A 15,964-nucleotide genomic window follows, 5' to 3' on the forward strand; every position below is an offset into this window, starting at 1 on the left:
AATTCCATCGCAGAGCTTATGGCGCGATCTAGTGGTTGGCTGTGAGCATTCCATCTAAAATAGTGAGTGACTGAAAAACTACAGTAAATGCATGTTGTGACCTTTAATATGACATATATAAGGATGAATCAAGTCAGTAAAGCAGATTTAGTGTTATGCAAATTAGACAACACCACTGGAATTTAATTCAATTACCTGCATCAACTTTTACCACTTTTAGTAAAGCATAGTTTTAATCTCAAATAACAGGAACATCAAATAATAGGAACCAGACAAGTTGGTATAAAATCAAAAAACCAGTTCACCACATATGAAGACATGAGTCTGTAGGAATGTTTAGTTCACTTTAACATGGCCACATTAGGTAAGTCACCTGCGGAGATAACTATTCACTGACCAAAACAACCCCACCTGTGAAAGGTGAGAGAAAGACACTTTTGTGTAGCGTATGTACGAGGGTCTAGTCAAAATCTTCTCAAAACAAACTGGTTTCCAGGGAGCAGCGTCCATTTAGTTTTTATTAACCTATTAAAAAATACAACATGACATCAAAGCCATGTGGTACAATTAGAAATGCAGGAAGATTACATACAGTCAATACAAGTAACTGTGGGTAAATATTAACCCTCATTTACAGTGTGTGCATATGTAATTATACACAGACACACACCCTTAAGGTTAATTTTCTATATTGCGGGTGAATATTAACCCTCGTCTTCTAGTTTTACATTACACCTCATTCTGGCCTTCAGGATTCCACAGCGAGGGGCAGGTTTCTGTGAAATATGACATCCCTTAATAAAGCAACCAGGAGAATCTTAAATTCTGGTTTGGATTGTGAGATTTATCAGGTAATTTCTCCAATAATTCAACACCAGCCCTCAACAATCTGCATCGGGTTGAATCAGAAGTACTGGAGGAGGAAATACTAGTACTGTGTCCCTATATCCACTGGTAGACCAGCAAACCCTGATTTCCATGGCACTGCAGTTCCTTGCCAGAGCCTCTGTGGAGGAGGGACTGGGCCACGTTACTATGGAGACCTGTATGCCCTGAGCAGGAGGTCAGCTGCCAAGCCAGGAGAGATGTCACCCTGGGCGACACCGCGCTCCATCTCCGCCAACCCGGTCCTCACAGCTGGGTGTTCACGGAAGTGGCTGAGAGCGTGTTCCTGGATCAGGTTCCACAACCACACCTTCTGTTGCTCCTGCCTCCGAGCCTGCAAGTCACCGCTGAGCAGGGCCCCGTCACGGAACTGCAGCATGACGTCCCACAGTTCCTGTATGCCCTGTCCTGTCTGCGAGGACACCCGAAGCACCTGAGCCAAGACAGAAACATGAGGAGAGGTGATCAGGAGGCTAATGTGCCTAAACCACTGGAAACAGGAAAAGCAACGAATCCTTGACTGATCTGGGAACTGTGTGAGTTTTGACTCCACACAGCAGCTAAGGATCTGTGATTGAACAGATAACATACACAGCACATCACAGGATGTGTGTACGTGAGAGGAAGACATGATGTAGTAAACGTCATAGAACACCTGTTAAAGCAAATTATCATACGATTCTGTGGTGGAGAAAAATTCTATATCTGATTTAAAAATAAAGGCATGAGAAAGGTGACTAGCACACACAGACACACACAGACACACACGTTTCCTCCAGTTTCAGTGACTGATGAACTACAGTCTGAAGGTCTTCAGTGAGCCCGGGAGAGGAGAATAAGGAAAAAAAAAATAAAAATAAAAATAAAAATCAATATGTTGAAGGCCTTGTGCAGTCAGAGAGAAGCTGCTCTGTGGAGAGGAGACAAAGAAAACCACGACTCTCGTGGGTGGCCTCCAATCAGTAAAATACACCAGGGCGCAGTAGACCACACAAAGATCAGGGGGCGCAATGGGCCACATGCCAGCGCCCAACAGAGCTAAGGCCAGACCTCACCACCACTCCACTCATCCTGCAGAACAACCCTTCTTGTTAGGTGGACCATGTGCGGGAAGGCAGGTGTCTGCTGACGGTACGCAGGAGTGACTGTAATAACCCCTGACCACTAACGCCTAACCCCTAACCTTAACTCTAACCCTAACCACTAACCCCTAACGCCCAACCCCTAACCTTAACTCTAACCCCTAACGCCTAACCCCTAACCTTAACTCTAACCCTAACCACTAACCCCTAACGCCTAACCCCTAACCTTAACTCTAACCCCTAACGCCTAAGCCCTAACCTTAACTCTAACCCTAACCACTAACCCCTAACCCCTAACCTTAACTCTAACGCCTAACCCCTAACGCCTAACCCCTAACCTTAACTCTAACCCTAACCACTAACCCCTAAGCCCTAACCTTAACTCTAACCCTAACCACTAACCCCTAACGCCTAACCCCTAACCTTAACTCTAACGCCTAACCCCTAACGCCTAACCCCTAACCTTAACTCTAACCCTAACGCCTAACCCCTAACGCCTAACCCCTAACCTTAACTCTAACCCTAACCCCTAACCTTAACTCTAACCCTAACCCCTAACTACTAACCCCTAACCTTAACTCTAACCCTAACCACTAACCCCTAATGCCTAACCCCTAACCCTAACCACTAACCCCTAACCACTAACCCCTAACCTTAACTCTAACCCTAACCACTAACCCCTAACCTTAACTCTAACCCTAACCACTAACCCCTAACCTTAACTCTAACCCTAACCACTAACCCCTAACCTTAACTCTAACCCTAACCACTAACCCCTAACCTTAACTCTAACCCTAACCACTAACCCCTAATGCCTAACCCCTAACCCTAACCACTAACCCCTAACCACTAACCCCTAACCTTAACTCTAACCCCTAACCACTAACCCCTAACATTAACTCTAACCCTAACCACTAACCCCTAACCTTAACCACTAACCCCTAACCTTAACTCTAACCCTAACCACTAACCCCTAACCTTAACTCTAACCCTAACCACTAACCCCTAACCACTAAACCCTAACCACTAACCCCTAACCTCAACTCTAACCCTAACCACTAACCCCTAACCTTAACTCTAACCCTAACCACTAACCCCTAACCTTAACTCTAACCCTAACCACTAACCCCTAACCTTAACTCTAACCCTAACCACTAACCCCTAACCTTAACTCTAACCCTAACCACTAACCCCTAACCTTAACTCTAACCCTAACCACTAACCCCTAACCTTAACTCTAACCCTAACCACTAACCCCTAACCTTAACTCTAACCCTAACCACTAACCCCTAACCTTAACTCTAACCCTAACCACTAACCCCTAACCTTAACTCTAACCCTAACCACTAACCCCTAACCTTAACTCTAACCCTAACCACTAACCCCTAATGCCTAACCCCTAACCCTAACCACTAACCCCTAACCACTAACCCCTAACCTTAACTCTAACCCCTAACCACTAACCCCTAACATTAACTCTAACCCTAACCACTAACCCCTAACCTTAACCACTAACCCCTAACCTTAACTCTAACCCTAACCACTAACCCCTAACCTTAACTCTAACCCTAACCACTAACCCCTAACCACTAAACCCTAACCACTAACCCCTAACCTCAACTCTAACCCTAACCACTAACCTCAACTCTAACCCTAACCACTAACCTCAACTCTAACCCTAACCACTAACCCCTAACCTCAACTCTAACCCTAACCACTAACCCCTAACCTTAACTCTAACCCTAACCACTAACCCCTAACCTTAACTCTAACCCTAACCACTAACCCCTAACCTTAACTCTAACCCTAACCACTAACCCCTAACCTTAACTCTAACCCTAACCACTAACCCCTAACCTTAACTCTAACCCTAACCACTAACCCCTAACCTTAACTCTAACCCTAACCACTAACCCCTAACCTTAACTCTAACCCTAACCACTAACCCCTAACCTTAACTCTAACCCTAACCCCTAACCTTAACTCTAACCCTAACCCCTAACCTTAACTCTAACCCTAACCCCTAACCTTAACTCTAACCCTAACCCCTAACCTTAACTCTAACCCTAACCCCTAACCTTAACTCTAACCCTAACCCCTAACCTTAACTCTAACCCTAACCCCTAACCTTAACTCTAACCCTAACCCCTAACCTTAACTCTAACCCTAACCCCTAACCTTAACTCTAACCCTAACCCCTAACCTTAACTCTAACCCTAACCCCTAACCTTAACTCTAACCCTAACCCCTAACCTTAACTCTAACCCTAACCCCTAACCTTAACTCTAACCCTAACCCCTAACCTTAACTCTAACCCTAACCCCTAACCTTAACTCTAACCCTAACCCCTAACCTTAACTCTAACCCTAACCCCTAACCTTAACTCTAACCCTAACCCCTAACCTTAACTCTAACCCTAACCCCTAACCTTAACTCTAACCCTAACCCCTAACCTTAACTCTAACCCTAACCCCTAACCTTAACTCTAACCCTAACCCCTAACCTTAACTCTAACCCTAACCCCTAACCTTAACTCTAACCCTAACCCCTAACCTTAACTCTAACCCTAACCCCTAACCTTAACTCTAACCCTAACCCCTAACCTTAACTCTAACCCTAACCCCTAACCTTAACTCTAACCCTAACCCCTAACCTTAACTCTAACCCTAACCCCTAACCTTAACTCTAACCCTAACCCCTAACCTTAACTCTAACCCTAACCCCTAACCTTAACTCTAACCCTAACCCCTAACCTTAACTCTAACCCTAACCCCTAACCTTAACTCTAACCCTAACCACTAACCCCTAACCTTAACTCTAACCCTAACCACTAACCCCTAACCTTAACTCTAACCCTAACCACTAACCCCTAACCTTAACTCTAACCCTAACCACTAACCCCTAACCTTAACTCTAACCCTAACCACTAACCCCTAACCTTAACTCTAACCCTAACCACTAACCCCTAACCTTAACTCTAACCCTAACCCCTAACCTTAACTCTAACCCTAACCCCTAACCTTAACTCTAACCCTAACCCCTAACCTTAACTCTAACCCTAACCCCTAACCTTAACTCTAACCCTAACCCCTAACCTTAACTCTAACCCTAACCCCTAACCTTAACTCTAACCCTAACCACTAACCCCTAACCTTAACTCTAACCCTAACCACTAACCTTAACTCTAACCCTAACCACTAACCTTAACTCTAACCCTAACCACTAACCCCTAACCTTAACTCTAACCCTAACCACTAACCCCTAACCTTAACTCTAACCCTAACCACTAACCCCTAACCTTAACTCTAACCCTAACCACTAACCCCTAACCTTAACTCTAACCCTAACCTCTAACCCTAACCACTAACCCCTAACCTTAACTCTAACCCTAACCACTAACCCCTAACCTTAACTCTAACCCTAACCACTAACCCCTAACCTTAACTCTAACCCTAACCACTAACCCCTAACCTTAACTCTAACCCTAACCACTAACCCCTAACCTTAACTCTAACCCTAACCACTAACCCCTAACCTTAACTCTAACCCTAACCACTAACCCCTAACCTTAACTCTAACCCTAACCACTAACCCCTAACCTTAACTCTAACCCTAACCACTAACCCCTAACCTTAACTCTAACCCTAACCACTAACCCCTAACCTTAACTCTAACCCTAACCACTAACCCCTAACCTTAACTCTAACCCTAACCCCTAACCCCTAACCTTAACTCTAACCCTAACCCCTAACTACTAACCCCTAACCTTAACTCTAACCCTAACCACTAACCCCTAATGCCTAACCCCTAACCCTAACCACTAACCCCTAACCACTAACCCCTAACCTTAACTCTAACCCCTAACCACTAACCCCTAACATTAACTCTAACCCTAACCACTAACCCCTAACCTTAACCACTAACCCCTAACCTTAACTCTAACCCTAACCACTAACCCCTAACCTTAACTCTAACCCTAACCACTAACCCCTAACCACTAACCCCTAACCACTAACCCCTAACCACTAACCCCTAACCACTAACCCCTAACCTCAACTCTAACCCTAACCACTAACCCCTAACCTTAACTCTAACCCTAACCACTAACCCCTAACCTTAACTCTAACCCTAACCACTAACCCCTAACCTTAACTCTAACCCTAACCACTAACCCCTAACCTTAACTCTAACCCTAACCACTAACCCCTAACCTTAACTCTAACCCTAACCACTAACCCCTAACCTTAACTCTAACCCTAACCACTAACCCCTAACCTTAACTCTAACCCTAACCACTAACCCCTAACCTTAACTCTAACCCTAACCACTAACCCCTAACCTTAACTCTAACCCTAACCACTAACCCCTAACCTTAACTCTAACCCTAACCACTAACCCCTAACCTTAACTCTAACCCTAACCACTAACCCCTAACCTTAACTCTAACCCTAACCACTAACCCCTAACCTTAACTCTAACCCTAACCACTAACCCCTAACCTTAACTCTAACCCTAACCACTAACCCCTAACCTTAACTCTAACCCTAACCACTAACCCCTAACCTTAACTCTAACCCTAACCACTAACCCCTAACCTTAACTCTAACCCTAACCACTAACCCCTAACCTTAACTCTAACCCTAACCACTAACCCTAACCTTAACTCTAACCCTAACCACTAACCCCTAACCTTAACTCTAACCCTAACCACTAACCCCTAACCTTAACTCTAACCCTAACCACTAACCCCTAACCTTAACTCTAACCCTAACCACTAACCCCTAACCTTAACTCTAACCCTAACCACTAACCCCTAACCTTAACTCTAACCCTAACCACTAACCCCTAACCTTAACTCTAACCCTAACCACTAACCCCTAACCTTAACTCTAACCCTAACCACTAACCCCTAACCTTAACTCTAACCCTAACCACTAACCCCTAACCTTAACTCTAACCCTAACCACTAACCCCTAACCTTAACTCTAACCCTAACCACTAACCCCTAACCTTAACTCTAACCCTAACCACTAACCCCTAACCTTAACTCTAACCCTAACCACTAACCCCTAACCTTAACTCTAACCCTAACCACTAACCCCTAACCTTAACTCTAACCCTAACCACTAACCCCTAACCTTAACTCTAACCCTAACCACTAACCCCTAACCTTAACTCTAACCCTAACCACTAACCCCTAACCTTAACTCTAACCCTAACCACTAACCCCTAACCTTAACTCTAACCCTAACCACTAACCCCTAACCTTAACTCTAACCCTAACCACTAACCCCTAACCTTAACTCTAACCCTAACCACTAACCCCTAACCTTAACTCTAACCCTAACCACTAACCCCTAACCTTAACTCTAACCCTAACCACTAACCTTAACTCTAACCCTAACCACTAACCCCTAACCTTAACTCTAACCCTAACCACTAACCCCTAACCTTAACTCTAACCCTAACCACTAACCCCTAACCTTAACTCTAACCCTAACCACTAACCCCTAACCTTAACTCTAACCCTAACCACTAACCCCTAACCTTAACTCTAACCCTAACCACTAACCCCTAACCTTAACTCTAACCCTAACCACTAACCCCTAACCTTAACTCTAACCCTAACCACTAACCCCTAACCTTAACTCTAACCCTAACCACTAACCCCTAACCTTAACTCTAACCCTAACCACTAACCCCTAACCTTAACTCTAACCCTAACCACTAACCCCTAACCTTAACTCTAACCCTAACCACTAACCCCTAACCTTAACTCTAACCCTAACCACTAACCCCTAACCTTAACTCTAACCCTAACCACTAACCCCTAACCTTAACTCTAACCCTAACCACTAACCCCTAACCTTAACTCTAACCCTAACCACTAACCCCTAACCTTAACTCTAACCCTAACCACTAACCCCTAACTACTAAGCCCTAACCTTAACTCTAACCCTAACCCCTAACTAATGTGAAAACATTTCTGGCATGAAAATGTTCTATTTAGTAAATCTGGATCAGGCCTGATGTTCACAGGGTTAATTAAAGAACTTGTTTCCATCGAGACACCAGAACAAACACAGCAAAGCCTAACCTGGGGCCAGGACCGAGGCAGCGTGTAGTTACAGGCTCTGAACTGTGTAGTGTTTGTAGGTGAGTATCATTTTGCACCGATGGCTACAGACTGCATGTTCCAAGATGGAAGCAAAGACAGAAACGAAACAGCACCCCCTGCTCGCCTAAATCCCATTTTTTAAATATCAGGAACCCCTTCATTATGCAGTACTGATACTGGCTGACTCTGACCCTGACCCATCAGGAGCAAATAGTATTATTTAGAAAAAGACTTCCATCTCTGCGTAAGACACAAATTCAAATTAATACATTCTTTGTAGTATTAAGTTAGAACTGCAGATCATTTTAGGGAGTTTAAAATGTATTAATAAATTAGAACTGCAGAATATTTAGGGAGTGCTGGCGTCTGGTCTGGGACGTTACCTTAGGTCTCCATCGGTTGGATTTCTTTCGCAGCAGTTTCAGAGCACTCGTGTATTCAGACTGGATTCTTCGTGCTGGAACCACCAAATCACCATCCGACTTGGTCACCAGCACCAGGTCAGCCTTCTCGATGATGCCTCTTTTGATTCCCTTTCATTACAAATGAAAGAAAAGGGAAAAAACTTTCATCTTGTTTATTTTTGTAAAATAGTAAATGAAAATAGAAGATGGCCTTCTGACTAAAGACTTAAAACTTTACAATATAATAACAGCATTTCAATAATGTTATTATATTACTGCTGGAATCATAGCCAGATTAACCGTACAGGATATACAGATTAACCGTACAGGATATACAGATTGCAGTTTAGGGCCTAACAAGTACAGGCGGTCTTGCATCTACAGGTTCAAAAGAAGTGTGAATCCCCTGTGTGGCATTTAATTCATATGCGCGTTCATGCCGTCTCGCGAGTCAAACAGACTTGTTTACCATCGGGTTCTATTTTTTGTTTAGCATTTAATCACATAAAACATGCTGATGGCAAAATTAATGATGGAACCCCCTAGGAATCTGAATGGTGTCCGTAATCCGTGCATTTGGAAGTGGTCAAGCAACTGTCATTTAAAATCATCATTTGCTTGGTATAATCCTGTTCAGACTACATAAAAGGTATAATCCTGTTCAGACTACGCATAATTCCGTTCTTTTTGTTTGTCTTTGTTTTCCTGTTTCTGGTTGATTAATCATGATGTCATTGTGCTTATACTGCACATCCAATCCTCACTTTACGGGGGTCCCCAGTGCACATATGTTAGGGCTGCAAATGGCCTTAATCCTGTGCTGAACCCAATGACTAAACCTTCAGGCCACTTCAGTGGATGTGTTTACCTGTAGTTCATCACCTCCTGCTGGTGGAATTAGCAACACAAAAACATCTACCATGTCAGCCACAGCAAACTCGGACTGTCCAACACCTGAAAACATTCAAGAGCACACATCCAGGTATAATCCCAGATTCAGACATCAGAAAGAATGCAGATCTTGGGAATACTCAGGATTGGCGGGCTGAAGGAATCCATACCAACGGTCTCCACCATGATGATGTCATAGCCTGCCCCCTCACAAAGGACGATGGCCTCACTGGTGGTCCTGGTCACCCCACCAAGTGTGCCCAAGCTGGGCGACGGCCGAACGAAGGCCTTCATGTCTCTGGAAAGTTCCGGCATCCGTGTCTTATCCCCCAACAATGAACCTGCCGAAACGTCACCACATCACCATCCTACTTCCCGTTACCGGTTACAGTCATTACACTTGACAAACTAACCTCAATCATTATGATTAGATACTACTTAATAATACTTACTAATTAGTCATTCAAATATCATTATTAAATACTGTTACTACTGCTATTATATTGATATAACCAGAACTTTTTACGAACAAGTAAAAGGAAGTATTTAAAAATACACTAGCTTTGTTTAGATAACAGTATGTATTTTGAGATGTGATTAAAATGGTTAAACTTGTTGAATCATTGCAGTATTTTAGCACTAAATATACTCTGAGATGAAAACCATTTTAAATAGTTTGAAGTAATCAGGGCATTTCAATTTTGATTTTAACCAAAAATCATGAATCTCAGGTCCTATGACACAATAAAAACACAAACTAGTGTTTTAAACACGGTTCAACCAGCCAATAAGAACACTTTGCCCATACTGGTATCCATGTGACAGACACCTGAAGGGGCGTGTACCCTGTGGTGCTCTTACCCCCTGTAGTGCATGAGGATGGGTCCACCGCCAACACAGACACCCTGTGCTCTTTCCCCGTCAGTGTTTTGCCAAGCACCTCAATGAAGGAGGATTTACCTGCACCCGGAGGACCAGAGAGACCTGGAGTCACACGCCCACACACACAGGCACGCGCAGCTGATGACTTCCATCATTAGGAAATTATCTACCAGTAAGTCTGCATTAGATTATTTTATGGGGAACATAAATCACATTAAAGACAGTATCATTTCTGTGCGTACAATCTCAGAGATTTTCATCCAAGCCTCAATATCTTCACCAGGACACACTCTTATACCCCAACACACCTGGACCAGGTAGTCCCGTGTTCAGCAGTGCTCAGTCACCTGGTCCAGCTGGGAATGGTAGGGGACCCCTGAGGACAGGAATGGACACCTAGGCCTTCTGTCATTGGTCAGCAGCAGCAACTCACCCACTCTGAAGGCCACCGGCTTCCCCCCGTTCAGTCTCTCCTGCTCCCGCCGAAAGGCCAGAACTCTCTGCAGCAGCACCTGGGCCAGTTCCTTCTTCCGCGGGTGCTGCGTCTCCACCAGAGTTATGGACTCAGCAAGAGATGCTCTATGTCCCCCAGTGAGTCCACCATACAGCCTGTCCAGAAGTGTTCTCTCTCTCTCCGTCAAATGGGCCACGTGGTGGCTTAAGGCCTCCACGTAGATGCTCTTCCTCTGAGACACGGTGCACGTGGGTGCTGAGCCGGACATTTGGAAATAACGCCTAACGGCTGCGACCGTGCGCACGTGCGACAAAGTTGACAGGCACTGAAGAAACGGGAGAGCACCAGCTGGACGCATTTTCTTCCGACAAGGTGGCAGGACACACTTTAAGACAGAGATGTAAAAATGAGAGATGGACGGACGGATGGATGCATGGACGGATAGACAGACAGACAGACAAAGTTTATTTCCACACGCATTAGCTAATTGTGCTGTTAACAAAACCAAGAATTCGTCCGAGTTCACCTGATCCACGCAGTGCTCGTGTAACTAGCGTGCATCACGCAGTGCTGGTGTATCTAGCGTGCATCACGCAAGAACTACTTATAGGAATTCTGAAAGTGGATAATATAAAGGAATTGTACCGCGTGGTTGTAGACGTCAATCAAGACATTGGAATATGTTCTTAATATTGCAGTTATTCCACTTCATAACTCGAAATTTGACCTCCTGGGCTGGTTTGACACTTTCACATCACGACACACCGGCAGTAACCAACTCTCCCGAGACAAACTAACGCACCACACAGTATTCAGTTGGCTAGTTGTGAACTTTAGCGTTACACCACTTATAGCTGCAGTCATGACCTCGAACGCAAAACATAAAGGTTGCGTGAGTTTTCTTCCGAGTCGCGAGCGGAGTGACATTTATCAAAATAAAAGTCCTTTGTTAACATTAAAGTCTTTGTGTTGCTTGTATTTATTGTAAATTAACTGCAACGACTCATTATCTAAAATACAACATAACGCATAAGTAGCGCATTACGTAATTCGAGATCAGGTAGTATCTGATGGGGACACCACTGACTAAGGTACAGACACTCTAAAAGGATGTAATCAGCCTTTTGCTATCTAAGCCTTCTTCCAGCCCCAGTTCCGGTTCTACCACTATCCCTAATCTAGCACACTATCTTGATGTTAGAGCCAGGTGTGCTGGATTAGGGTTGTAGCTAAACTGCAGGGCATCTGGGCACACCTATCTTAATCATTTATTTCTGAGGTTCATGTCAGATTTGCTAATATTATAGGATGGTTTTCAAGCATGGGCCTCTATTAAATGTAAACCCGCTGATTTATACAAACTTAAATTTCACTTTCAAGGAATAATCGTTACACGAGTTTTAGAGTCAGCAAGAAATGAACAAGCTGTATGTTTAAAGCAAACTCTTCTCTATTCTTCACATTGTTTATTTACTTCATAGGCCCAACACCATTTCACTGCGTGTTGTACTGTGTATGACTATGTATGTGACAAATAAACCAAACTTGAACTTGAACAATGTTGTCATGAAGTGTATTTTTTATATCAGTTGCACAAATAAACTAATGAATGAAGTTCAGTGTGCTGGAATGTGCATTACTGTAAAGGAGAACAGCGAGTCATGGATATTGAAACACTTTTATTGAGTCTTCCAGTAGAACTGATATTCACAAGTAAACCTGCTTTCTGGAAACACTGCAGCAAAGACGACAGCACAGAAGAGGATGAGGAACCACTTGTGAAAGTGCAGAGATGACAGAACAACAATCTATCCATCAAAAAATATAAAAATGCACAATTTTAAACAGCAGATGGGATTTATTTCTATGAATAAAAATAGAAAGTTAATCAAAAATCTACTTTTTAAAAAACATAAAATAGTGCCATTTAGAACTTAGTCACCAAAGAAAATGAGTCATTTTATAAATGCTGAAATACCTTCAGGCAAGACACACTTTCTCTTGTCTGCGTTATGATTCATAAAACATTCCGATTCAGTTTCCCCGCAGGGTTGAGCTCTCAACTGTTAGACCCAACGTTCAAATTGTCAAGTCACTCTACTATCGGCACACTGGCACACTGGTAAAGGCCCCTGCTGCACCCATCCCAGACTGGTTCCTCCTCACCATCTTATAAACAGTATTTAATCTTTAAACAGTATTTAAACAGTATTTCTCACGCCTGCCTGTGAAGGGCTGCAGCACCACACAATCTGACGGCCACACACCTCACTCAACTCTTAATGACCTAGTTAATTTAGCGCTAGGTGATTTAACCCTAGGTGATTTAACATTAGGTGATTTAACATTAGGTGATTTAACCCTAGGAGGTTTAGCTCTAGGTGATTCAACCTGAGGTGATTTAGTTCTAGGTGATTTGGCTTTAGGTGGTGTAACTCTAGGTGATTTAGCTCATGAACTCAGGACCAAGTGTAAGCAACACCGTGTTAAAGGAATATTTCAATCCAAAAATGCTAATGTGGCTAACAATGAATGAAAAGTGGTGGGACCAGTTAGCATGACTTCCTTTGCATAAACACTAAAAGGTCCTAAGTGTGTTTTGTTCATTATTATAAACATCAGTATTATTTGAAGGGCAGCAGAAGGTGAGAACTGATAAAGGACACAGATACACCCAATGTTGCGCTTTCCTTAATTAAGTAAACAATATTTGCTCTTATCCCATACATATAAAACCTGGGTTGTTTAAAACTACAACGGCTTAAACCAAAAAATAAAATACAAAAGAAACAAAGCAACCAACTGCACAGCTCTCCCTCTAATGTATATCCACACACACACACACACACACACACACAACCGTACAGTCTGTCTATACACACACACACACACAGTCTGTCTATACACACACACACACACACACACACACACACACGTACAGTCTATCTATACACACACACACACACACACACTACCATATAGTCTGTCTACACAGCACACACACACAACCGTATAGTCTGTCTACGCAGCACGCACGCACACATACACACACATGCACGCACGAACACACGCACAACCGTATAGTCTGTCTACCCAGACTACCTACCTACACACACACACACACACACACACACACACACACACACACACACACACACACACACACACAACCGTACAGTCTACACACACACACACACACTACCGTACAGTCTACACACACACACACACACACACACACACACGCCTGTACTGCGTTTTACATGGTTTTTGATTATTCCATTAGGCATATTTGCTCCAATCCCTCCCCTTTGCTACATCTTGTTTAAAAAATGATAATAATAATAATAAAGAGCATAATAAAAACGTGAGACTTTATTTTACTGACCTCATTACCTCTTTCTAGCAAGTTAATCTGAGGCATAATATTACTACATTTACTCCCTATGTTCTCTAAGCAGGTTCAGTCACTGACGCCAGACCTGTGGTGTGTTCATTTACAATATAATCAGTATACCAGTATACACCCCCCCCCCCCCCCATGGAACATGGACATTCCGGGGAAAAAAGGAGAGGAATTATAAAGAAAACCATTACAAGCTGTTACAAGACTGAAGGAGGACACTTGGCACAAGTGTGTTGGCCTCACCAGTTAATACGCTTGGTCACACAAGGTTATCAAGTATCTTCCAGATGTTCGCTGACCGAGGACCTGTCCTGTGCCAGTCAAGTCGTATGCCCCGATTCACACTGCCTTCAAGTACAGTACAAACCCCGCCCTCCCTTGTCCACCCAACCAATCACTCGTCTCCAGAGAATCCGTTAGCCGGAGGTCTAGGACACCGAGGAAATGGGGTTGTGAGGAGAGCCCATCTTTGTGAGCACTTTGTCCAGCCACTGCAGGGGCCCATGCAGATGAATCTCGATCCAGCAGGGGGTGCTGGTCACATCCTGGCGATGGTATTCTGCACCCCATCCCTAGAAAAAACAAACAAAACAAAACATTTATTTAAAAAAAAAAATCATTAAAATCAATTTGTACCATATTTACCTGAGCTTTTTTATAATCAATCAATTGCAGTTCTGAATTTGGGCAACACTTAATGTAAACTGCCCACATATATGAAGTAACATACTTGATCTTTCTAGAACTGTCATTTCCAACAATCCTATGTCATGTCACTGGTTAGAGTCAATTCTTCATCTGAATTTAATTAATTACTGAAGAATTCATTAATTAATTACTGAAGAATTAATTACTACTATTTTTCACTGAATTTCCACTCATCTACACAGGCAGAGCTAAAATATGACTGAACCATGCCTGTAAAGCAGAAGCTACACAGGTAAAGTGCAGTCTGCAGTCAGACAAGGTTTTTCTTAGTGTCATGTGTGAGCGAGAGGTCTGGCCAGCAGCTGTGTCTCTACCTTGACAAAGCTCATACGTATTGTGCACATCTTGGTGAGCTCATAGACAGCCTCGAAGCCGTGGTTGACCGACTGGGCGAGCAGCTCTGCAAACTCCTGGTTGTTGAAGATCTTGAGGCTGCATCCACTGGGGATCTTGCACACGGTGGTGGGGTGGAAACCGTGGTGGTAGTTACAGTTACGGCTCTGCACAAACACGCTGCAGTCACTCAGGCACTCGGCGTACACCTCGCCCCCCACGTAGTACAGATGCACGCCTGCCCAAGACAGCCATGGTTACCATGGAGATGCCACCATACACCCACACATTTACATTTATGGCACTTAGCAGATGCTTTTATCCAGAGGCAGTTACACATCTACTGTGGACATGAGCTCAGTCAAACCCAAGATCACTGGGGTCATGGGCACTGGCGACGACTGGGGAAACTCTACCTGCTTTACCAGGTGAGTGCTAGCGCTAGTAGGGGGATCATCCCAGTGCTCTGTACACAAGCACGTGTGTCTCTGCTCTAATTACACACTGGACTAGTGTCAGAAGAAGCCCGATAACAGGTTGTTAGGTTCAGGAGGAGCGTGCAGTACCCTACAATGGTGACTTCACAGCAAAAGTCACAATAACACGTTTGAGCAAATACAAATTAAAGCCTTAATTCAACTGAAACTCTGGTCTACATTACTACTTTGTCTTAACTTATACCAAATAAACCTCCATAATTTTGAATCTGGACTACAGGGTTAGGGCTTCACATAGGTGACCTCTGACCCCAGCTAGGCTGGCAGCAGCTCGCACCTTTACCAATATGTCGGCGGGTGTTCTCGA

At 43.7% G+C, this 15,964-nt stretch overlaps 2 protein-coding genes across 7 annotated transcripts in view; both read right to left on the reverse strand.

Moving 5' to 3' along the window:
- Window positions 1-87: 87 nt before the first annotated feature.
- On the reverse strand, window positions 88-11,614 carry mmaa (metabolism of cobalamin associated A). Of its 2 annotated transcripts, none has more exons than XM_026996560.3 (7): window positions 11,362-11,614; window positions 10,696-11,101; window positions 10,242-10,340; window positions 9,551-9,721; window positions 9,358-9,443; window positions 8,469-8,618; window positions 88-1,318 (listed from the first exon to the last, which is right to left on the reverse strand). In XM_026996560.3, exons 2-7 carry the CDS (start codon window positions 11,072-11,074, stop codon window positions 1,034-1,036), a joined length of 1,170 nt encoding a protein of 389 aa, XP_026852361.2. In that variant the 5' UTR covers window positions 11,075-11,101; window positions 11,362-11,614; the 3' UTR covers window positions 88-1,033. The 2 variants fall into 2 exon arrangements, with proteins under 2 accessions (XP_026852361.2, XP_026852360.2); XM_026996559.3 differs by having other exon boundaries at window positions 10,242-10,364; window positions 11,362-11,613.
- Window positions 11,615-12,378: 764 nt separating this feature from the next.
- Window positions 12,379-15,964, reverse strand: part of smad1 (SMAD family member 1) — a 52,893-nt gene continuing 49,307 nt past the window's right edge. For 4 of the 5 annotated variants that reach the window (XM_026996555.3, XM_081724611.1, XM_081724610.1 and 1 more), the window contains exons 5-7: window positions 15,935-15,964; window positions 15,142-15,398; window positions 12,379-14,691 (exon numbers count right to left, since the gene is read on the reverse strand). The exon at window positions 15,935-15,964 is cut by the window's right edge and continues 192 nt beyond it. In XM_026996555.3, the coding sequence (XP_026852356.3) occupies window positions 14,548-14,691; window positions 15,142-15,398; window positions 15,935-15,964 (431 nt within the window). In that variant the 3' untranslated portion in view covers window positions 12,379-14,547. The remainder of the gene's footprint in view (window positions 14,692-15,141; window positions 15,399-15,934) is intronic. The other variant, XM_081724613.1, reaches the window with a different exon arrangement.

Source organism: Electrophorus electricus, chromosome 12 (assembly GCF_041902795.1).
Source record: "Electrophorus electricus isolate QZ-2024a chromosome 12, ASM4190279v1, whole genome shotgun sequence".
NCBI lineage: Eukaryota > Metazoa > Chordata > Actinopteri > Gymnotiformes > Gymnotidae > Electrophorus > Electrophorus electricus.

Coding starts and splice junctions, on each gene's coding strand:
- mmaa (XM_026996559.3), bottom strand. CDS start 11,074: ATGCGTCCAGCTGGTGCTCTCCCGTTTCTTCAGTGCCTGTCAACTTTG. Junction 9,444..9,550: donor CATCATGGTGGAGACCGTTG/GTATGGATTCCT, acceptor GAATGTTTTCAG/GTGTTGGACAGTCCGAGTTT. Junction 1,319..8,468: donor CCAACCGATGGAGACCTAAG/GTAACGTCCCAG, acceptor GTCTTGGCTCAG/GTGCTTCGGGTGTCCTCGCA.